The sequence below is a fragment of the Orycteropus afer genome, unplaced genomic scaffold (genome assembly GCF_000298275.1).
Source record: "Orycteropus afer afer isolate SDZICR_OR568_19922 unplaced genomic scaffold, OryAfe1.0 scaffold00040, whole genome shotgun sequence".
Taxonomy (NCBI): Eukaryota; Metazoa; Chordata; class Mammalia; order Tubulidentata; family Orycteropodidae; genus Orycteropus; species Orycteropus afer.
Window position 1 is genome coordinate 15484783 of NW_006921627.1, and position 24196 is coordinate 15508978.

At 35.8% G+C, this 24196-nt stretch overlaps 1 protein-coding gene across 1 annotated transcript in view; it reads left to right on the top strand.

Annotated features, from left to right (window-relative positions):
- KLRF2 (killer cell lectin like receptor F2) overlaps nucleotides 1–17021 on the top strand; it is a 23692-nt gene extending 6671 nt beyond the window's left edge. Inside the window, 6 exon segments of the mRNA XM_007937226.1 lie at nucleotides 4210–4308; nucleotides 8075–8122; nucleotides 10594–10739; nucleotides 10976–11038; nucleotides 11041–11077; nucleotides 16843–17021. Coding sequence (XP_007935417.1) covers nucleotides 4210–4308; nucleotides 8075–8122; nucleotides 10594–10739; nucleotides 10976–11038; nucleotides 11041–11077; nucleotides 16843–17021 — 572 coding nt within the window.
- Nucleotides 17022–24196: the final 7175 nt, after the last annotated feature.

Sequence of the window (24196 nt, forward strand, 5' to 3'; positions counted from 1 at the left end):
TTGGGGTTAATTCTTAGGTCCTACCACCACTCGGGAATCTCCAAGCTGTGTCATCTGTGCCGTCAGGGTCGCTCAGTCCGCTGCCAGACCACAGCTCCGTGTGTCTCCTTTTTTGGTATTTTCATGCAAATTCTTCTGCTAGTTGGGGTTTAGTCCACTTTTGTATCCTTCCCTTCAAGGCTCAGAGATCCAAGATCATCTTCTGTGTCTGTGCTAATTGGTTTCCCTTTTCTTTGTTGAAGAGCATCTGTGCAGTCCTTGTGCCTAGTCCACCATCTTGCCGGAACTCCCTAGAGCAATTTCTTGATACTGTCCAAAATGTACCAATGTAGCCCCACTAAACGATTTTAGGATGAGCCAATACAATGTGCTCCAGATACTCAGTTTTCTGTTCACCTGGTTTAATATAGTATGCAAATCATAACTTATAAAGAAGAATATCAATATTTAATTTATGTTGTAGTTAGGTGCCATCAAGTGGGTTCAAATTCATAGCAACCCTATGTATAACAGAAGGAAACACTGCCTGTCTTATGCCATCCTCATAAGTGTTGCTGTGCTTGAGCTCATCGCTTCAGCCACTGTGTCAATCATCTTGTTTAGGGTCTTCCTCTTTTACTGACCTTTGACTTTACCAAGTATGGTGTCCTTCTCTAGGGTCATATAAAAATTTAAAGCTAATATTTTAATAGTTATTATGTAGTAACAAGTTTAAAATATCTCTCCCTGATAAGTGTAGAGAGAGTATCTTTTTCTAGATGACTAGCTACATGGACATCCATATGCCTGGGATTGGTATCTCCTTATAAAATTGAAGAACTGTACTGCAAGTGTGTTCAACTAAGTACGTTTTTATACTTTTGCTTGAACAGAAGAAATACCAAAAATAAGATAAAACTTGAAATCTATTTTGAGTTTATCTGGTAATATAGACAATTGGGTAGTAAATTTCAGAAGTTTTACAATATATATACCCACTGTTATTGAGTTTATTCCAACTTCTAGTGATCCATATAGGGTTCCCAAGGCTGTAAATCTTTACAGAATCAGCCTGTCTCATTTTTCTCCTGTGGAGTAGCTGGTGGGTTTGAACCACTGACATTTTGACTAGCAGCCAAATGCTTTTGCCACTACCCCCAGAGCTCCTCTTGCTATATATAGCAAACCGAAGTGTGGACTATAAATATAACTAGTTATCTATGGCTATAAAATCAATTGAAGTAAGACATTCACACACTGCCTCACCTTGAGAAGTAACACTTTCTATGACTTAAAAGATAAAATATTTGTGAAATATGCAACCAAAGTAACTAAATTAAGTGACAGATTATTTAAAATCAGTAGTAATTGGGGAATAATAAAGTTCTTGGCTCCTCTTGGTCTCTATATGGAAAATTGGCTGGAAACCTTCTAGACAGAGATTAATTCCTATGATACAATTGAGATAATTTGTACAATTCTGATCTGCATATAAAGGGATACGAGTTTTCATTTTGTTTATGGAAAAAGTGTATATGTTTAACTTATTCAGAAGTGCTAATAAATGGAAGGAAATAAATGAAATTAAAAGAGGATTATGGTATATATACCCTTGTTTAACCTTTCTGGAGGTTCCCTGTTCACAGTTCTGTGAAAAGACCGTTTATACCAATTCTGATCTCAAGGGAGAACCATGGAATGGCTTCTGTATAAACATGTTTCCTTGGAAATTAATGCTGCTTTCTGAATCTTGCCCCAAAAGTTAAAGCCAGGTATGAAAAAGTTATTATATGAATAACATATATCATATGTAAAAGTTGAAATAACATATGAATATTCCCAGTATAGTGACTGATAGATAATAGAATTTCAATAAATGTTCCTTTTGCTCTTATTTGCTACAGTGAGCTATTTTAATAATAGACACAACAGTGCCATTATGTATTAGAAATTTAATAAATCAACTGTTTTCAAGTCATCAAAAATTATAAAGGAGCAAGAAAATGACAATACAATTTAAAACATCAAAAGGAGGATGTATCTCTGTGTTTTTGGATGGCAGTTTTTTTTTTTTTTTCTCCCCTGAAATTGTCAATTAATCATAAATGCTAATATGGCTTCAGAATTTTGTTAAAGGGAATTCACAAATGGTTAGACCAGTACATTGGCAGGGAACTTCCAGAAATTTAAGCTAGATTTATAAGAGGATGTAGAATGAGGGCTATCATTGCTGATATCAGATGAATCTTGGCTGAAAGCAGAGAATACCAAATGAAGTATACCTGTTTTTACTGACTATGCAAAGGAATTTGACTGTATGGATCATAACAAATTATGGATAATGTTGTAACGAATGGGAACTACAGAACACTTAATTGTGCTCATGCAGAACCTGTCCATAGACCAAGAGGCAATTGTTTGAACAGAACATGAGGATACTTCATGGTTTAAAATCAGGAAACGTGTACATGAAGGTTGTATCCTTTCACCATATTTATTCCATCTATATGCTGAGAAAATAATCTGAGAAACTGGACTATATGAAGAAGAATGCAGTATAAGGATTAGAGAAAAACTCATTAACAATCTGTGATATGTGGGTGCTAAAAGGGCAGGAAGGACACATCTTCTGACCTCCTTTAACCCCACAAGAGGAAGACAGAATCACCATCAGTAGCCCAAGGCCTATTCCTGCCAGGCCACTCATGCTGCCTTCCTCCAGCCCTTTCACCAACCCTGACACCAACTGTTTCTCCTGCAGCACTCACCACCTTTCTTGTGGGTTCGATACAGAACCACAGTGGCCATACAGAACTGCAGTGGCCATACAGAACTCACAGATTATGGGTTTTTTTTTTTAGGGAAGCACCAGGCTACAATTCAAGTTCAGGAAAAATGTTCAGTCTCTCTCAGCCCCCTGTCTCTCAGCCAACAGTCTCTCACAGTCTCTCTCCCAGCAGTGCATGTCCCTTGGTGCCTCACTCAGCAATGTGTGTCTCTTGCATCTCTTTCCCACCAGCGCATATCCCTCAGGAGCACATGTCTCTTTCAGCAGCACACCCTTCTTAGCCAGGAGTCAGAGAGAGACTTCTGCCTCTAGGAGGTCTCTTTTTGAGTCTGGCAGAGTGACCCAACTAGCCAATCATAACATCAGAATTCTAAGCACCTCAGAGAGCGCGAACTTCCCAGAACTTTGCTTTGTGCCACGCCCAACAGAAATACACCAGGTGGATAACTTTTACAATCAGGATCTCCTCAGTTGCTCACAGCAAATTCCACCATGGAGTTTACAAAGACTTACGGGTAGAAAAGCCACACTAAGAAATTTACTACACTGCAGTGGGTGACACAACTTGGTGAAAGTGAAGAAGCCTTGAAGCACTTACAAATGAAGAACAGAGACTGCAGCCTTCAGTTTGGATTATACCTCAACCTAAAGAAAACAAATGTCCTCACAATTGGAGCAATAGGCAACAACAGGATAAATGGAGGAAACATTGAACTTGTCAAAGATTTCATTTTACTTGGATTCATAATCAACACCCATGGAAGCAGCAGTCAAGAAATCAACATATCACATTGGACAGATCTGCTACAAAAGACTTCTTTAAAGTGTGAAAGAGCAAAGATGTCACTTTGAGCACTAAGGTGCACCTGACGTAAACCGTGATATTTTCAATAGCTTCATATAGATGGAATAGCTGTATAGTGAATAAGGGAAACTGAAGAAGAATTGATACATTTGAATCATGGTGTTGGTGAAGAATATTTACTATACCATGGGCTGCCAGAAGAACAAATTTATCTTGGAAGAAGTACAGCAAGACTGTTTCTTAAAAGTGAGACTGGTGAGACTACATCTCACAAACTTTGAAAGTATTATCAGGAGGGACCAGTCAGTCACTGGAGAAGGATATCATATTTGGTAAAATAGATTGTCAGTGAAAAAAGGGGAAGACCTTCAATGAGATGGATTGACACAGTGACTGCAAAAATGGACTCAACCACAGTAACGATTGTTAGGGTGACACAGGACTGAGCACTGTTTTGTTGTTCTGTTGTACACAGGGTTGCTATGAGTTGAAACTAAATTGACACCTAACAACAATGACATGACATCTAAAATGAACATTGGTTATCTCTGTAATAAAAATAAAACTGAAAAATACTTATAAAATAAGTAGTTACAAGAGTGTTAAAACTCATGAGAAAAAACTCTCAACCTTTCAGATTTCTCCTGGTGTCTACAATATTATTGTCTTATCCTAGTGTTTGGATGTATTGGGATCCTTGTGTTCATGACGACAATGACTGACCTGAAGTCCTAGGGTGAATAATAGATTGCTATTTATTAGGAGCTCTGGTGGCATAGTACCTAAGGCATTTGACTGCTAACCAGAAGGCTGGCAGTTCAAACCTACCAGCAACTCCTTGGAAGGAAGGTTGGACGATCTACTTCCGTCCTTAGTGATACTGCCTCAAAAACCCAAGGAGGGGTTGCTATGAGTCAGATCCAATTCAATGGCAGTGAGTTAAGTTTTTGGTTTTGTGTACTTTTGGAAAATAAATATTGTTCCTTAATTTCTATAAACTGACCAGTCTTATATATCATATTGAAAAATCATTTCAAATTTAAGCAAAATTAAGAAATGCTCAAATATAAAATTAATGCTTATTCTGAATCTTTTCTTCTGGAGAATTCTCAGTAAGAGGTTTGCTTATTAACATTTTATATTTAAAAGTAACTATTTTTCTTTTAAAAAAGAATGTGCTCATTGCTATTACTCTGAGAGATAATGCTTTAAATGGATGAATGTGCTAATTTAAATAAAAGACACCATCAAAAATTGCTTTAAGCAGACTTCTGTAGCTTTTTTTTTCCCCTGTGGTAGCTAATATGAGCATTATATTCTGTAGTTCTTTTGAAACAATCAGACCAGTTCATCTGTAATTCCCTGTCCTGTTTTTGAAACTTTACTTCTCAAAACTATAGGGCTAAAATGTGTACTGTCTTATATGTAATATCAATGTGGAAACATAAATTCTTAAAACCTTTGAGATGAGATATCTAAATATTACATGAGTCCCCAAACAAGTTTTCTAAGAAAGACAAAGAAGGGCACATTTTTGTGTTGGGCCATTATTTTTGTATTTGTATTTTTCCTAATAAAACAAAGAAACATATAGGATTTTCTAAGACTAAATAAACTTTGTTTAATGTAATTCTTCTATACTTTACACTGTAAATTGACTGGGAAGTTGTCAACTAATAATATCCCTCAAATGTGTTGAATCTTTTACTCAAATAAAGTACTAATGTGGTAATATAGCAATTTTGACCTATTAACATTTAATATTGTTGTTATGTGCCGTTGAGTCAGCCCCGAACCATGGCGACCCCTCCTTGGGTTTCCGAGGCAGTATCATTATGGAAGTAGATTGCCCCATCTTCCTTCCGAGGAGTGGCTGGTGGGTTTGAACCGCCAGCCTTCTGGTTAGCAGTCAAGTGCCTTAGGCACTACGCTACCAGAGCTCCCAACATTTAATACTAGATGAGTAATTTTAATTTCCATGAACTCAAATAGGTGCTGTTTTCTGTTTTCCAGTAATTCTGGAAAGTTGAATCCTCTGCAATTATTATTATAGCTTAAAAAAAAAAACTTTTAAAATGTAGGATGAGATGATTTTTTATTAGGCACTGAGTTTGATCGTATGGCTACCAATGATCTCTTGTGACTCAGGTTTTCCGTTTGTAAAATGTAAATTAAAATGACATAATTAGTGCAAAAACAATATTTTGGTGAAAGATAGTATTGAAAAGAAAATCATTAAAATTTATCACATTGAAGAGTTATTTAGTAGGGAAGATATGTTTTCCTGGTGTTATTTTTATTCCAATAAGTTAGTGTTATATTTCTGCTTACACTTTGAACAGTTAAAAAATGTTTCCCATGACATCCACTTCAAAAGAGAGTACTGACCATAAATATTGACATGTACTACCTCTCAAAATTCTATAGCTAGTACAATAAAAGAGAACAACATACAATAAAATAATGAAAACACAGAGAACTGGAAGGGAAGGAAATTTTCTACAAATGGAAGGCAGATGGGATTGTCTTATTGGAAAATCAGTGCAGGAAATCACTGTTCAGGTAAAACACAAGAGCAGACTACAGTGTGGATGGAAATTATTGCTAATGGAAAAGTCCAGTCAAGATCATATTTTCAGAGTGATGAATACAGAGTATAACAAAGGATCTAAAGCAAAATGATTAACCGAAAGACTTTCCCAGAAATGATTGGATTGGGGTTTTGTTATCCTCCTTTTCTATTCACGCAGTTGCATTTGCCCCAATATCAAACCCCTTACACACACACACACACAAAATATTTTAAAGCAATGAGATATAAGAAACTACGGCTCCTAATTTATGTAGAGGGTGTTGTGCCATAGAGTATATGCCTGTTTTGTTTTGGTTTTGAATGAGAGAAAAGAGTAGTGTACTAAACTGTTGTGTACCCAGACACTCTAAAATAAAGCTTGACAATTTTCTGCCCATTTCTTTCTAAAAATTTGTGAAAAGTAAATAAATAAATAAATAAATAAATAAAATGAGTGGATATCTGAGCCAAAAGTAAAGCAAAACTAACTAACAAACAAAATACTCTATGCCAAGGAATAGGCTTTGGTGGGTTAGGGGTAGAATTCTCACCTTCTGTATGAGAGACTGGGTTCAAGTCTTGGGAAATGTCCCTCATGCATAGCCCTCAGCCATCTGTCAGTGGAGTACTACATGTGGCTGTAAAGCTGAAGAGGTCTCAACAGTCACCAGACTCAGATGGACTAGGAAAGCCTAGTGATCTACTTTCAAAAAATTAGCTGATGAAAATCCTGTGAATAGAAACAATCCAATTAGCAGCCAGTCATGGGGATGACATGGCCTGGCAGAGTTTTGTTCACTTTTGCACAAGGGCCTGGTTTTGCAGAGTGGGTCCTTTATCATGGCAACAATAAGCCATGAAAGAACAAAATCTCTTTAACAAATTTTCTAGAAAAAGAGAATTGAGAAAAAGGTAGAGTATGAAATAATCAAAGAAATAATAGAAGAAAATTTTCACAAGAAAAACAAAACCAAAAAAAATGAGTCTTAAATTGATAAAAAACCAATTAAATTTAGAACAGGATGAAAAAGCAGATAAAGTTAGATAGATAGATATGAATCCTCATATTTCAGGATACCAAGAAAGAAAACATACTATAAAAAGCCTTACCTAAAAAAAAAAAAAAAAAAAGTATTCAGATTCTCTCAAAGAAAAGGGAACCAAATGGCATCAGATTTTAAAATATCAAAAGCGTGAGACAACATCAGAATAATGCCTTCAGGTATAAGCAAACATAATTTTAAGTTTAAAAGAAAGGTTAACAGGAAATATGTTTTTTGCCAGGCATTCTTTTGGAACAAAATGGGATCTATTATCTAAGAGTAGCTAGGCCAAATATGTCATGAAAAAACCTTTCAGTTCTGTATCCTTAGAAAACAGGTTTTTTTTGCTCTACAAAAAGAAGGAAGTTCACTTAAAACCCCTGGGGGTGTAGAAAATAACATACAAAAATAAATAAATAAATAATAGCTCATATATGACAACCAGGGATGCAAACAATATTTTAATATTTAAAAGTGTAATAAATAGCACTTAAAAGAGAAAAAGAAATAGTCAAAAGTGGTACGAAGTGGGAAGAAGAGGAATAGAAGCACAGCAGATGAGAGATACTCTTAATTTTACTTGTATCACTTTATTGTGTGCTAATATTTTTCTCTAGGAGCTCTGGTGGTGTGGTGCCTAAGGCATTTGACCGCTAGCCAGAAGCCTGGCTGTTCAAACTCATCAGAAACTCCTCGGAAGGAAGACTGGGCAATCTACTTCTGTACAGATACTGCCTCAGAAACCCAAGGAGGGGTCAGTATGAGTCGGATTTGACTCACCAGCAGTGAGACTATTTTTGTCATGTGTGTATACTGTTATTAATTTCTAAATATGTCTCCCTGTCTATATAAGTTTTTTTTTTTTTTTTTTTTTTCCCTGAGTACAGATAAAACGACGTAATTCTCTCAGATTGTAAATATCAGCAGTCTGGCAGGTAATGTTTCCTTTTTTATTGGTAGTCTTCTGTTTTTAGGGATGAACTTAGTTTTGAATCTCCTCTTTCTCAAGTCATCCACATTATAATGATCCAACATTACAATAAGCCTGCAATACAATAATACAATAATCCACATTACAATAAGCCAACAATACTGGGAGAGAACACTGGGAATGGATTGGCATGCCCTTCCCAAGTGCCACTGCTATATATTGAATGATGTTGAAAGGATGTACAATTGGAATAATTTTAGGAAGAAAAACAAATAGTGTTGCTATTGTTGTTATGTGACATTGAGTTGGCCCCGACTCATAGCGACCCCTCCTTGGGTTTCTGAGGCGGTATCATTACGCAAGTAGATTGCCCAACCTGCCTTCCGAAGAGTGGCTGGTGGGTTTGAACCACCAGCCTTCTGGTTAGCAGTCAAGTGCCTTAGGCGCTACCCTACCAGAGCTCCAAATAGTGTTGCAGTGGATCCAAAAAAAGGATGGTAGTGATTTCCTGTAATATCCAATTTGCCAAACTTTTCTTGATTACACATTGATAGCTTGAAGGACATAATGGTTATGAACTGTACTGGCAAGAGCATGGGTTTGAAGTGAGACTTGTATTGGAACAAAGAGATTTCTATTAACCACTCATATAATTTATGCAAATTAAAACTCATCTCTTATTTTCAGATGGGAATACTAATAATTACATCATAGGATATTTTATGCAGGTTAAATAAACTAAAAGAACACAGAGGCATATAGTGCAGTGGCTAAGAGCATGGGCCATAGAACTAAATCAACTGGTTTGGAATTTCAGTTCCAATATTTGTCTTTTGTATGACTTTGGGAAAGTTGTATAATCCTTATGTGCCTCAGTTTCCTCATATGTAAATTGAGGTGATAATAACACCAACTTCATAAGATTTTATTATCTTCTTAAAAATCATAATGTGAAAACATAAAAAATAACAGTAGAGAGAATAGTGTATTAAGTGTCCGTATACCTTTCAACCAACATCAACAATTATTAATATGCGACCAATATTTTTCATCTATTTTCCCAACAACATCACTCCCTCAAACTGGATTATTTTAAGGCATTTTACTAGATACCATACCAGTTAAGATTTTAACACTTCAGCCTTTTATTCTTCATTTACGTGTTCCTTTTTTGACAGAACTATATAATTATACCTCCTGTACTAGTTTTTTTTTAATTGATGTGTAACAAATTACCACAAATTTAGTAGCTTGAGGGGGGAAAAAAAAAAAAAAACCCACTGCCACTGAGCCAATTCCAACTCATAGCAACCCTGTAGGACAGAGTAGAACTGCCCCATAGAATTTCCAAGGGTATAAATCTTTATGGGAGTTGACTGCCTCATCTTTCTCCAGTGGAGTGGCTGGTGGCTTGGAACTGCCAACTTTTTGGTTAGCAGTCAATGCCTTAATGGGGACAAATTACATTTATTATCTTAGTGTCTGTGGGTTGGGAGTCTGGGCACAGCTTAACTATGTCCATTGTTTTCTAAATGATATCTAAATGCTATGAGTTTTAGAAATTATAACTTGTCAAAGGCTTCCTTTGTGAGGTAGAAATAAAATGAAATATTAAAACACAATTTAGAAGGTGAAAAAGAAAGAAAAGACTCTTCAAGACTGAGGAAGCGTATGAACAAAAGTACAAGAGGATAACAGTATCCAACATATTGAGACAATGGAAAGTAGTCTTGCAGGAATATAATACAGGTTATAAGGACAATCTCAAAAAAGAAATTAGACCCCGATAGTGAAGGAATTTAAACAGTAGGATTTTACTTTTACAATTAGTGATAAACTATCAGGAGCCCTGTGGTACAGTAGTAAGTACATGGCTGCTAAACGAAAAGGCCAGCAGTTCTAACCCACCAGGCCACTCTGCAGGAGGAAAATGTGGCAGAGTGTTTCCATAAAGATTTATAGACTTGTCTGGTGGTGTAGTGCTAAGGCATTTGACAGCTAACCAGAAGGCTGGTGGTTCAAACCCACCAGCCACTCCTCAGAAGGAAGGTTGGGCAATGTACTTTCATAGTGATACTGCCTTGGAAACCCAAGGAGGGGTCACTATGAGTCAGATCCAACTTGATGGCAGTGAGTTAGATTTTTGGTTTTTAAACCCTATAGGGCAATTTTACCCTGTGTTATTGGGTCACTATTAGAATCAACTTGACAGCAGTGGGTTTTTTTCCGGTTTAATAAACTATTGAGAATAGTCATAATTCAAAAACTTAAAACTTTGTTCTTCCCAGTCACTCAAAACCCTGACCCCACTCCAGGAAATATGCAAATTAGTGAATTAATACTATTGTTGTTCTACTAACAAAGCTGAGTTTTAATCACAAGAAATTACTTGGCAAATATATAGTTTTAGCTAATCATATTTGTTGTCATTTCTCCTTTCTTTGTTTTCTATAGAATTCATTTTTCCCCCCTCAGGAAATAATTATAAGTGCCCAAACAACTGGTTGAACAAAAAGAAATGTTACTGGTTTTCCACTTCTTTTAAAACTTGCAAAGAAAGCTAATATGATTGTACAAAGCTATACACATAGTTTCTGGTGATTAAAAATTTGGATGAGCTGGTGAGGAATCATAAATAAGATTTAAGTCCTCAAGGAAGAATTGCTATGGTTTCTTAAAAATGTGGGTGATTTGATGTTTTTGATGTTATTTGTTAGCCATAATGTAATGAAGATGTTTTTATAATGAAAATGTATTATTAACCAATCATAAATGCCTGGCATAATATCTGTCTCTAAGAAAACATTCAAATTATTTTTAAATAAATGAATTAATTAATACACTATTTCATCTATAGGTTTTCATACAGAAGAGTTTAAAACCTGGACATGTTGGTTGGATTGGACTATATATTATTATTCTCAAGGAAATCTTTGGACTTGGATAGATGAGCACTTTCAGTTCTACGATTGTAAGTTGTTTTCTTTGTGTGGTATTTTTTGTTTTATATATAGAATGATATATATAAGCTAAGCTTCTTTGCTTTCCAATCTTTTATTCTGTCTTCCTGTCTCTGTAATTTTCTTTTTTCTCCCCTTTTTTTTCTTTTCTATCTCCCACTTTTCCTTTTCTTCCTCTTTTAACATTCATCAATGTTAAGAAATAGGGATGAAAGCTGTTTATTATATCCCCTAACTATCAGTAAATGTTCAAAAAATAATTATTATTTTTAACATTTTAAGTTGATTTAAGCCTCACTTAAAATAATTTAAGCAAACATCTCCTATATGATAAATGCACAGATAACATTCGTCTATAAATTTTTAAAAATCTGGACTATCTAGGTCTCTTGAAATTAGATATTGTGAATTTGAATTTATGTTCTTAGGAAATTCACCTAAGCTTGATATAAATTTGCTTATCTATGTAAAAAGATCCACCACTTATCTGTCAGTTTATTGTACTATAGTGGCTTGTGTGTTGCTGTGAGTCTGGAGGCTATGCCACTGGTATTTCAAATACCAGCAGGGTCACCCATGGTGGACAGGTTTCAGTGGAGCTTCCAGACTAAAGCAGACTTGGAAGAAGGAAGGAACCATCTACTTCTCAAAGAATTGACCAGTGAAAACCTTATTAATAACAATGAAGCACTGTCTGATATATTATTGGAAAACTTTATGAATAGCAATGAAACATTGTCTGATATAATGCCAGAAGATGAATCCCTCAGGTCAAGAGGTACTCAAAATACAACTGGGGAAGAGCTGAATCCTCAAAGTAGAGTCAATCTTAATGATGTGGATGGAGTAAATCTTTTGGGACCTCCATTTGCTAATGGAGCATGACTCAAAATGGGAAGAAATACCTGCAAACATCCATTAATAACAGGAACATAGAATGTATGAAGTATGAATTGAGGAAAATTGGAAGTTGTCAAGAATAAAATGGAATGCATAAATATCACTATCCTAGATATTATTGTTGTTGTTGTGTGCCGTAGAGTCGGACCCGACTCACAGTGACCCCTCCTTTGATTTCTGAGGCGGTATCACTACGGAAGTAGATTGCCCCATCTTCCTTCCTTATTAGTGACCTGAAATGGACTGGTTTTGTCCATTTTGAATCAGACAATCATATGATCTACTATACTGGGACTGAAAAATTGAAGAGGAATGGTGTAGCATTCATTGTCACAAAAAGTGTTTCAAGATCTATCCTGAAGTACACTGCTATCAGTGATAGGGTAATATCCATAAGCCTACAAGGAAGACCAATTAATACTACTATTATTAAAATAGTAGTATTAATTATATATATTATTCAAATTTATATACCAATTACTAAGGCCAAAGACAGGAAACTGAATATGTTTACCAACTTCTGCAGTCTGAAATTGACCAAACATGCAATCAAGATGTATTGATTATCACTAGTGACTGGAATGCAAAAGTTGAAACAAAGAAGAATCACTGGTAATTGGAAAATATAGGATTCATGATAGAAATGACAACAGAGATCACATGATGGAATGTTGCAAGACTGATGACTTATTCATTGTAAATATCTTTTTTCAACAACATAAATGGTGCTATACATATGGACCTCACCAGATGGAATACACAGGAATCAGATTGACTACATCTGTGGAAAGAAACAAATGAGAAGCTCAATATCTTCAGCCAAAACAAGGCCAGGAGCTGACTGTTGAACAGACCATTAATTGCTCCTATGCAAGTTCAAATTGAAGCTGAATACAATTAAAACAAGTCCACGAGAGCCAAATATGACCTTGATTATATCTCACCTGAATTTAGAGCCATCTGAAGAATATATTTGATGCATTGAATATCAATGGCCAAAAAACAGATGAATTGTGGGAAGACATTAAGAACATCATAGACGAAGAGAGCAAGAGATTATTAAAAAGACAAAGGAAGAAAAGACCAAAATGGATGTCAGGAGAGACTCTGAAACTTGCCGTTGAGTGGAGAGTAGCTAAAGCCAATTGAAGAAATGACAAGATAAAAGAGCTAAACAGAAGATTACAAAGAGCAGCATGAGAAGACAAAGTCAGTTATTAAAATGAAATGTTCAAAGACCTGGGATTAGAAAATCTAAAAGGAAGAATACTCTCAGCATTTCTTAAGTTGAAAGAACTGAAGAAAAAATTCAAGCCTGGAGTTGAAATATTGAAAGATTCTAGGGCAAAATATTGAATTATGCATGAAGCATCAAAAGAAAATGGAAGGAATTCACAGAGTCATTGTACCAAAAAGAATTGGTTGATGTTCAACTATTTCAGGAGGTGGCACTTGGTCAAGAACCAATGGTATTGAAGGAAGAAGTCAAAGTTGCACTGAAGGAATTGGCAAAAAACAAGCCTCCAGGAACTGACAGAATAGCCATTGAGATGTTTTGACAAATAGATGCCACACTGGAGGTATGTACTCATCTATGCCAAGTAATTTGGAAGACAGCTACTTAGTCAACTGACTGTAAGAGATCCATATTTGCACCCATTCAAAGGAAGGTGATCCAACAGAATGTAAAAATAATTGAACAATATCATTAATATCACACATAAGTAAAATTTTCTGAAGTTAATTAAAAAATGGTTGCAGCAGTGTATTGACAGGAAACTTCAAATAATACAAAATGGATTCAGAAGAAGACATGCAATAAGCAATATCACTGCTGATATCAGATGGATCTTGGCTCACAGCAAAGAACATTGGAAAAATGTTTACTTGTGTTTCATTGACTATGCAAAAGCATTAGACTGTGTAATTCATAATAAATTATGGATAACATTGAGAAGAATGGGAATTCCAGAACACTTAATTATGCTTATGAGCAACTTGTACATAGACAGAACCACGGGGATACTGAATGGTTCAAAATTAGGAAGGGAGTATGTCTGGGTTGTATCCTTTGACCATGCTTATTCAACCTGTATGCTGAGCAAATAATCTGAGAAGCTGGACTATATGAAGAAGAGCATGGCATCAGGATTGGAGGAAGACTCACTAACAACCTGTGATATGCAGATGACACAAACTTGCTTGCTGAGAGTGAAGATGACTTGGAGCACTTACTGATGATGATTAAAGACTACAGTCTATAGTATGGGTTATACCTCAATATAAAGAAAATGAAAATCTTCCCAATTGGATTAAAAAGCATCACCATGATAAATAGAGAGAAGACTAAAGTTGTCAAAGATTTCACATTACTTGGATCCACAATCAACACCCATGGAAGCAGAAGTCAAGAAATCAAATGTTGTATTGCACTGGACAAATCTGCTGCAAAAGTCCTCTTCAAAGAGTTCAAGAGCAAACATGACACTTTGAAGACTAAGGCACGCCTAAACCAAGCCATAGTATTTTAAATTATCTCATATGCATTTGAAAACTGGACAATGAATAAAGAAGACTGAAGAAGAGTTGATGCTTTTGAGTTATGGTGTTGGCAAAGAATACTCACAGTACCATGGACTGCCAGAAAAATGAACAAATCTGTCCTGGAGGAAGGGCAGCCAGATAGCTCCTTGGAAATGTGAATGGCCAGACGTCATGCCACTTAGTTTGGTCATGTTGTCAGAAGGGAACATTCTCTGGAGAAGGATATCATGCTTGGTAAAGTGGAAGGTCAGCAAAACAGGGAAAGACCCTCAATAAGACGGATTGACACAGTGACTGCAATGATGGGCTTAAGTACAGCAAGTATTGTGAGGATGGCGCATGACTGCAGTTTTTCATTTTGTTCTACATAGTGTTGCTATGAGTTGGAGCCAACTTGATGGTACCTAACAACAACAACATATAAAAAGATCAATGAAGCTTTCTTCATAATGTTCCAGTATGACTAACATAAGTTAGTGCATGTATGCGAGCTCCAAAATTCTTAATTTGTTGGAGGTGGGGAAGAGAAAAAGATTTATTCTTTAGATAGTAGACAGTTGTCATTTTTGATGATGGAAAAGGTAACACAGAGTGAGTATGAAGTGTGCACAGCTTAATGAAGGTAAACGATGTCACTAAGGTAAACACAAGAAAAAAGGATCTTTTCATAAATTGCTATGGCATGTATAACTTTTCAAACACAGCAACAACAAACAAAATACATGTATGCTGTAGTTTATGTATAGATGTAGGCATATATGTGCATAGAGTGAAAAAAAAAAAACTGCCATAGAGTCAATTCTGACTCATAATAATCCCCATTAGGTTTCCCAGGCTGTAAATATTTATGGAAGTAGATTGTCCCATCTTTCTTCCATGGAACAGCTGGTGGGTTTCAGTGGTGACCTTCTGGTTAGCAGCCAAATGCCTTATCAACTATGCCACCAAAGCTATTGATATGTGTGTGTAGGTATGAATATGTGAGTGTATATTTGCTTATATATATGTGTATGCATATTTGTGTATGTGAGAGCATGCATATATATTCATATATACAATAAAGCACATAGCATAGTAATGGATACTTCTTAGACCAAACACCTCACAGGTTGTTTTTCTGGGTTTGAAGGCTTAGGACCATAGTCTCATGGGACAACTTGATCAATTGGCATAATATAATTCATCAAGTTATGTTCTGCATCCTAAAAGCTTGAGTAGCCATCTAAGATACAACTATTGGTCTCCATTCATCTGGAGCCAAACAGAAAGATAGAAACCAAAGACTCAAGGAAGAAATTAGTCAACTGGACTAATAATCTACATCAACAATAGCCCTATTTACTCTGAGAAGTGAAGAATTAGATGGCATATGGCAACCACTACTGACCATTCTAATGAGGGACATAGCCCATAAATATTGATAAAATGGGAGAAAATGTGGAGTAGAACCTCAAATTCTTAAAATATCTAGATTACTAGACTGGTTGAGACTCCCTGAGACTACTGCCCTGAGATATTCTATAATTCTTGAAGGAAAAGTGGCCTCTGTGGTTACCTCTTAGGTAAATAACAGACTGGTTCATAAAATAAAGAATATCATCTGTGAGTACTATGCTCCTCACAACTTACTTTGGTAGCAGGTATTTTCACTTTGCACATTTTATTCTAATTACCTTGTAAAGAAAATTAGTTTTGTGGCTATGTGGAAAATATAAGAAGTAAAATTTAAATGATAAGGGTCAGTTAGGTCATAGTTCAAGGGAGAGATAATGATTGTCTCAATGAGAATGGGTCAGAGGATAGAAAGAAGTGAATGGTTATGAGGCACAACCTGGAGATAAAATACTCAGTGATTACTGGTATAGTAGTGTTAGGGTTGAGAGGGAAGGAAGGAGTAGTAATGACTTCTAGTCTTCTGACTTAAGCTTCTACAGTGCAATTACTAAGATAGGAGATAAGTGGTTCAGAGGTAAAGCAAATCAAGAGTGTCCAAATGTAATCACAAGCAACAAGTGCGTGCATGCACTGCCGAGTTATATCTGACCCATAGGGACCCCTCCTTGGGTTTCCGAGGTGGTATCACTATGGAAGTGGATCGCCTAATCTTCCTTCCGAGGAGTGGCTGGTGGGTTTGAACCACTAGCCTTCTGGTTAGCAGTCAAGTGCCTTAGGCAGTAAACCGCCAGAGCAAGGCAGGGTCCATTTTAAAACCCCTGCAAAATCTTTGCTAATGAGAAAGAATCTATGAAAGTTTGGCTTGAGGAAACTTTACAGTTACCACCATTAATTATTTTATGATAAATGCTCAAAACTTTGTCCTTTATCTCCCCCACGTTTTTAGTGATTGGACAAACTGAAAGCAAGAGTTGTGCCATCATAACAGGAAGTGAGGTGTATTCTGAAGACTGTAACTACAAATTTAATGGCATTTATGGGAAAGATGCTGTCTGGTTTATATCCACTAGACCCAATGGTGTGTCAATATACAATACAGTGTAGAACTACTTCTCAGCTTGAAGCTGAAGGATATTTAAAGAATTTGGTTATTTTAGACAAAGTTTCAAATAGGAAGTTTCTGATAAAAGACATCATCAAAATAGGAGGAACATCTTTTCTCCTAAATTGACGTTGAAGTCAATTTGTTTACAGAACTATTGTTGAATATTTGGATTTACCTTTTTCTTTCCTACTGCACTGGTAATATACAACCAAATGATAAAAGTTACTAGTTATTTTAGTAGTTATTTTTTGCAATTAAAAACACAATAGAGTAAAAAGGTTTCAAATAAATATATATTTTTTAATGCTATGTGTACTATGTGGTGGATTGAAAAGAGGAATTATATGTATTCATATATTGATACATGAAACAATTCTGAACTTTTTGCTTATATATTGTAGCCTCATGTTTCTTATAAAGTCACACCATCAAATATTCAAAACAATAATGAACAAAAAAATTGTGCTTTTAAATAAAGAATTAAAAGAAATATGTATGTAACATTGCCTATCCTTTTCTTAGTGGAGTTCATTTTATTGTTTTTTTAATAAAAAATAAGTAAAAATTTCTAATATTCTATACAGAAATAATTCTTCTTTCAATAAGAACATAATAAAATCACTTTAAGTAAGAAAACAAAATTCCCTGTTCTTTCAATAAGAAAAGAAATTCAATCTTCTTCAAATCTGCCTTATTTTCAGTCTATATGTATGCTGTATCTTAGGTTCTAATTCCTTTTGAACATTTGGTGAAGTAATCAGTAGACCTGTTCATGACATATTTATGCATTTTCTTTCTTCTTGGACTTTTCTCTCAAGTTAATCACTTTTCATTTTAATAAAAAATAAATCAAATTTTGAGCTGGCAAGTATTAAAGTATTAAAATGTTGTAAGAGTGAGATGGTAATTTGAAGTAATATGCCATCTTATTTGTTTTTAATTTTACTAAAATTTACTTCTCTTTAATAGAATTATGTTTCAACATTATTATATTGAAAACTGTCCCACGCTTTTAGTGTTCTAACTGAAATTGTATAAAAATAAAGTTTCCTATTTGTCTCATTTATTGAAAACATATTCATATTTCAAAAAATGCAACATATTGTGTTTACTATATATCATTAGTTAGCTCCTTTAAAAATTGTATGTAGTTTATTCTAAGTCATTAGGAATTTAGTGTAGTGCCTAAGGCATTTGACTACTAACTAGAAGGCTAGTGGTTCAATCCCACCAGCCACTCCTTGGAAGGAAGATTGGGCTATCTACTTCTGTAGTGATACCACTTTGGAAACCCAAGGAGGGGTCACTATGAGTCAGATCTGACTCAATGGCAGTGAGTTTGGTTTTTTGTTTGGAACTATGAATATAAAAAGAAAAAAAAAAAGGAAAGAATGAATTCTCTGCTGAGGAATTAGGAAAATTAACTTGTAACTATGAACAAAGGACTTATTGATTGCAAATTTTTTTTTCAACAATATAAATGATGGTGATATATGTGAACCTCACCAGATGCAATACACAGGAATCAGACTGACTACATCTGTGATAAGAGACAATGGAGCAGCTCAGTATCTTCAGACAAAACAAGGCCAGGAGCTAACTATGGAACAGACCATTAATTGCTCATATGTAAGCTCAAACTGAAGCTGAGACAATTAAAACTAGTCCACTAAAGTCAAAATATGATCTTGTTTATATCCTACCTGAATTTAGAGACCATTTGAAGAATAGATTTAACACATTGAACACCAATGGCCAAAAACCAGACAAGCTGTGGGATGTTATCAAAAACATCATACATGAAGAAAGAAAAAGGTCATTTAAAAAAAAATGAAAGGAAGAAAAGACCAAAATGGATGTCAGAAGAGACTCTGGAATTTTCTCTTGAATGGAGAGCAGCTAAAGAAAATGGAAGAAATGACAAGATAAAAGAGCTGAACAGAAGATTTCAAAATCATTTATTACAATGAAATGTGTAAAGATCTGGAGTTAGAAAACCAAAAGGGAAGAACATGCTCTGAATTTCTCAAGGTGAAAGAACTGAGGGAAAATTCAAGCCTTGGGTTGTAATATTGAAGGATTCTATGGGCAAAATATGAATGATGCAGGAAGCATCAAATGAAAAAAAGGAAGGAATACACAGAGCCACTGTACCAAAAATAATTGGTCAATGTTCAACTATTTCAGGATATGTCATTTTATCAAGAATTGATGGTATTGAAGGAAGAAATTGAAGCTTTATGAAAGGAATTGGTGAAAAACAAGGCTCCATGAATTGGAGGAATATCCATTAAGATGTTTCAGCAAACAGATGTTTCACTGGAGGCACTTACTCATCTATGCCAAGTAATCTGGAAGTCAGCTACCTGGCCAAGTGACTGAAAAGATTCATATTTTTACCCATTCCAAAGAAAGGTCAGCCCACAGAATGTGGAAATTTTCAAAGAATATCACTAATATAACACACAAATAAAATTTTGCAGAAGATGATTCAAAAACAGCTGCAGCAATATATTGACAGGGAATTTCCAAAAATACAAGATGTAGTCAGAAGAGGACATTGAATGAGAAATATCATTGCTGATGTCAGGTGGATCTTGCTGAAAGCAAAGAATACCAGATAGATCTTTACTTGTGTCTTATAAACTATGAAAAAGCATTTGTGTGGATTATAACAAATTATGGATAACACTGTGAAGAACGGTGTTTTGGTTCTCTAGTGCTTCTCTAACATAAAATATCACAAGTGGGTGGCCTTGAGGAACAGGAGTTTATTCTCTTACATTTTAGGTGCTAGAAGTCCAAGTTCAAAGTGCCAGCCCTAGGGGCTAGGTGAAGGCCCCTCAACCTTGGGCTTCAGCTCTGCCTATTGGTCTTGGATCACTGAAGCAGGAGGCGTCTCTTAATTTAGGCAACTGCTGGCTGCCGAGGCTGACAAACCCATGGTTGACAAGTGAAACTGTACAGTCCAAAGATTATCAAGCAACACTACAGGTCACTAGTTCAAGTCCAGAAACAGTCCCAAGATCATCAGGCACCATGACAGGCCACTAAGTGATGAGTGGGCCAAATGCAGGACTCAAATGTGCCAAGAAGATCAAGACTTTTCTCAAAGTGTCTTCTTATATACTGGAAGTAGAACACATCCCTAAGGCAGCTACTCATCTTCTCACAGTAGATTACACAATAGAGCTGATTACCAGTCTCATCATGGGGAATAACTATATCTAGGTGCCCAGTCTTTCCAAATTAGGCCCAGCCAAGTTAAACATAATTTTAACTACCATAATTCTACCCCTTGTCAACTTGGCACATATATGGATCTCCTTCACTGGGTGGCCTGAGTCTTCTAATCCATCTGAGTGGCAACCTCACCCTGTTGGCCTGGCAGGCTCCATTCCTCTGTCCCTTGCATGTGACAGCCCTGTCCTCTCACTTATGGGCAGCAGCTATGGCTTCATCCAACTGGCCATCATGAACGGCAGCTCCACACTCCAAAACCAAGTTGGTGAAGATCTGAATCTTTGAAACCTAGGAGGCGGTAGTGGTTCTACTCCTAGGGTCCATAGTCTTACCCTTTGAAGTTGAATCACTGAGTCAGCTCTGCTTCCCATTTCCTTGGTCTCTCAGCTTTTAACAAATAATGCCTGAGGGCAACTTACTCTGTTAGGAAGCTTCCTGCCCAAAAGCTTTCTGCTCCATGGGCCAGCAGGCCTGCTTCTTCATCTCACGCTGGTCTCTTCTACCAATCAGTGCTCAAAGCCAACCCACTCTGTCAGGAAGCCTTCTGCCTAAAGACATTGAGCTTTCTCCTTCATGGGTTGGTATGCCTGTCGCTGTGTCTCATGCCAGTCTCTCTGTTCTGCTTCCACTGTCTCTCTGACAGTCTCTCTATTGGTCTCTTTGCCAGTCTCAGTTCAGGGATCTTGAGTCCAAGGATGCAACCCACTCCTGTTTCCACATTTTAGGTATCTTTCAGAGCATCACCCTACTCTCTCAGTACCAAATTCCATTTTAGTTTTCTTTCTACTTTGATTTCTCTGATTTCCTATTTGGTAGAGTTGAAAGTTTCCTCATTGTGCTCATAGTGGGCAAGTGTGTGCCTTGAATTGATAAGGATATGCCTGTAATCGTTCTCTCATTCAACAATCTGTTGTTTCTTTGCTTACTATTTGCAAGACTATGTACTCCATAGCATAATAAATAAGAAGCAACTTTTTCCTATCTAATCCTTTCCTTTATCTCTGAGTTATGCTACTAAATATTCAGTATTACCTGTTTTATAAATATTTAGGTTTGCTGCAAATCCACTTTAAATCAACAAATCCCCTTGAACTATGGACACCATCAGCATTCAGAAAAGCAAAGGATCCATTTCCTGTAATTTCAAACCTAAAAAGGAACATTCAAAATCATTCTAGGAACCATCTATAGTTGTAGCCAACAATAAAATTAAGAATAGAATGATTTGAAACTTATTTATCAAAACACTGAGCTCCAAGAAAATATCCTCATCCATCACCATATCTTGCCCCCCCAAATATCTGCCATGATAAAGGAAAGTAGGAATAATCTAGGTATATGTTGGAATTATAACTGGCAGACTTATTTAGAACAATGTGTGGATAGCTGGCTAGCTAGTTATAATTAAGATAGACATAAGTCTGTGTCTGTATTTATCTATCTACCTACCTATCATCTACACATGTCTATAGACATGCTAAATCCAAAGGTATCTAAAATTGTTTTTTTAAAATTTTCCTGGCATATATTAGTCAATATATTTATTAAAGGGTATGTAATAAGGTTTATAATAATTTGGTACTTTTGAAAACATATTGATAGAAACAAAAGACACTAGTTTAATTTCTTTTTTTTTAATTAATTGGCTTTTTAAATCAGTCTTCCTTTTTTAATAAATATAATTTGCCCTATCTCACTTACTTCAATGTATGTTTGTTCCCCCCCCCTTTTTTTTTTTTTAATGTATAACACTTACTGACACAATAATGCAGGAATACATTGTCGTTGTTGCTGTTATGTGCCCTTGAGTCAGACCCGACTCATAGCGACCCCTCCTTGGACTTCCAAGGCATTATCACTATGGAAGTAGATTGCCCCATCTTCCTTCCAAGGAGTGGCTGGTGGGTTTGAACCACCTTGCTGACACAGTAAGGCAGGAATACATGAATACAAAATAAAAGTTCTAGGGCTTTTGTTTTTAAGTAAAATAGCATATACTTAAGGAGACTTGACATTTACATAAACATATGATGGCATTTATAAAAGAAGTTTGTATATGGTATCTAACTGTTCAAAGAAGACATCTTGGATAAATGTAGTTTATGGACAAAGCTGCAAGTAAGTCATTCATGAGTTTTGGCTTGGGAGTTGCAGGATAGTTCTATCTGAATTACCAGAAGAAGAGTGAATTGACATGAACTTGACAATAAAAATTAAATTTAAATGTATGAAAAATTTCACTGTGTGTCATTTATGAGGATTAAATGAAGATGGGTTGTTTTAGGGTATGTATGTTACAAGGTGGAGCTTAGTGGCAGTATCTAAGGCATTTGACTGCTAATTAGAAGGTTGGCAGTTCAAACCTGCCAGCTGCTCTTCAGGAGGAAAATGAGGCAATCTATTTCTATGTGTTTTAATGTAAATGTTTCAATGTAAATGCTAATGTATCACAGAGTGGAATCTGAGAAATATAATTACATATAGAAAATAGGAAGATTTCCTTATAATAATACAATTCAGAAAGATTCCTTTTTTTTTTTAATACAACATACAACACAAGAATAAAAAAATTTCAACTGAATTTAAAACTCACCAAGAATTGAATGTTGTTCCATTTGTCCATTTCCAAGAATGTCCTGGTTTTCTGCTTAATCCAATCCAGTGCATAAAAGTTCCCGTGCGGTTCTTCAAAAAATCCTTCCATAAAGCACAGGGTACCATTCTTTATTTACTATTTGACAGCACATTGCTAAATATGTTTTTTAATGACACTAGACCATCTTTTATGATCTACATTCTAATTTCCATACCCTAATACCTATAGAAGCCCCTGTGGCTCAGTGGTTAAAACATTGGACTGCTAACCAAAAGGTTGGTGGTTTGAATCCACCAGCTGTTCTGTAAGAGAAATACATGGCAATCTGCTTCTTTACAGATTTACAGCTTTGGGAACTCTATGGGGCAGTTCTGCTCTGTCCTATATGGTTGCTATGTGTCGGAATCCACTGGCCAGCAGTAGGTCAATTGTTGGAATGCATCCACAGCAATGAACAATATAGATACAAATTTTCCTTGCTGTCTGAAAGTACAACATTCCATTGAAAACTACCATGAGCTGAAATGGCATAAAGCAAAGAAGTGACTACCATTAATTTATAAGGGAAAAATATTTGAGTGTTCCCAGAGCCCAAAGGAGCTCTGGTGGTGTAGTGCCTAAGGAACTTGACTGCTGACCAGAAGGCTGGTGGTTCAAACCCACCAGCCACTCCTTGGAAGGAAGGTTGGGCAATCCACTTCCATAGAGACACTGCCTTGGAAAACCAAGGAGGGGTTGCTATGAGTCAGGTCTGACTCGATGGCACATAACAACAACAACAACAGAGCCCCAAAATAGTCTACAATTCATACTATATAACACGTAAAACTTAAAATAACACTAATGCAGCTTGATGCTAAGATGCTGAGCATCCTTCTCAGGGACAGAGCTTGGTGACACTACTTTCACTGCTCAGAGTGAGCACTGCCTCTTTAAAGACTAATGCTGATCTGCAAAATAAAGGCTGAATGCTATTTTCACTTTTATTTTTTTTGTAAAAGTGAAAATCTGTTTCAACAGTTAGTGAAAATGACTACTATACTAATGTAGGTATTTCATAGAAGAAGTGGTGTACAGTGAACTTTCAAAAAATGGTAGATACCTGTACTGATATTTGGGTTAGTTTGAGCAGAAATATTTTCATTTTGCTTTTTAATTCTCAATTATCTCTAAGTAACTGAGGACTTTAACCAAATCACTTAAACTCTCTGAGCTACACTGTCTCTAGTAGTCTGTCAAGTTTCTCAAAATTTCTCAAAAAATGAGATATTGATGAGGAAAATATATTTAACATCCTCTTTTTATTTTTTTGGTTAAAATGCTTAAAGCATCAAT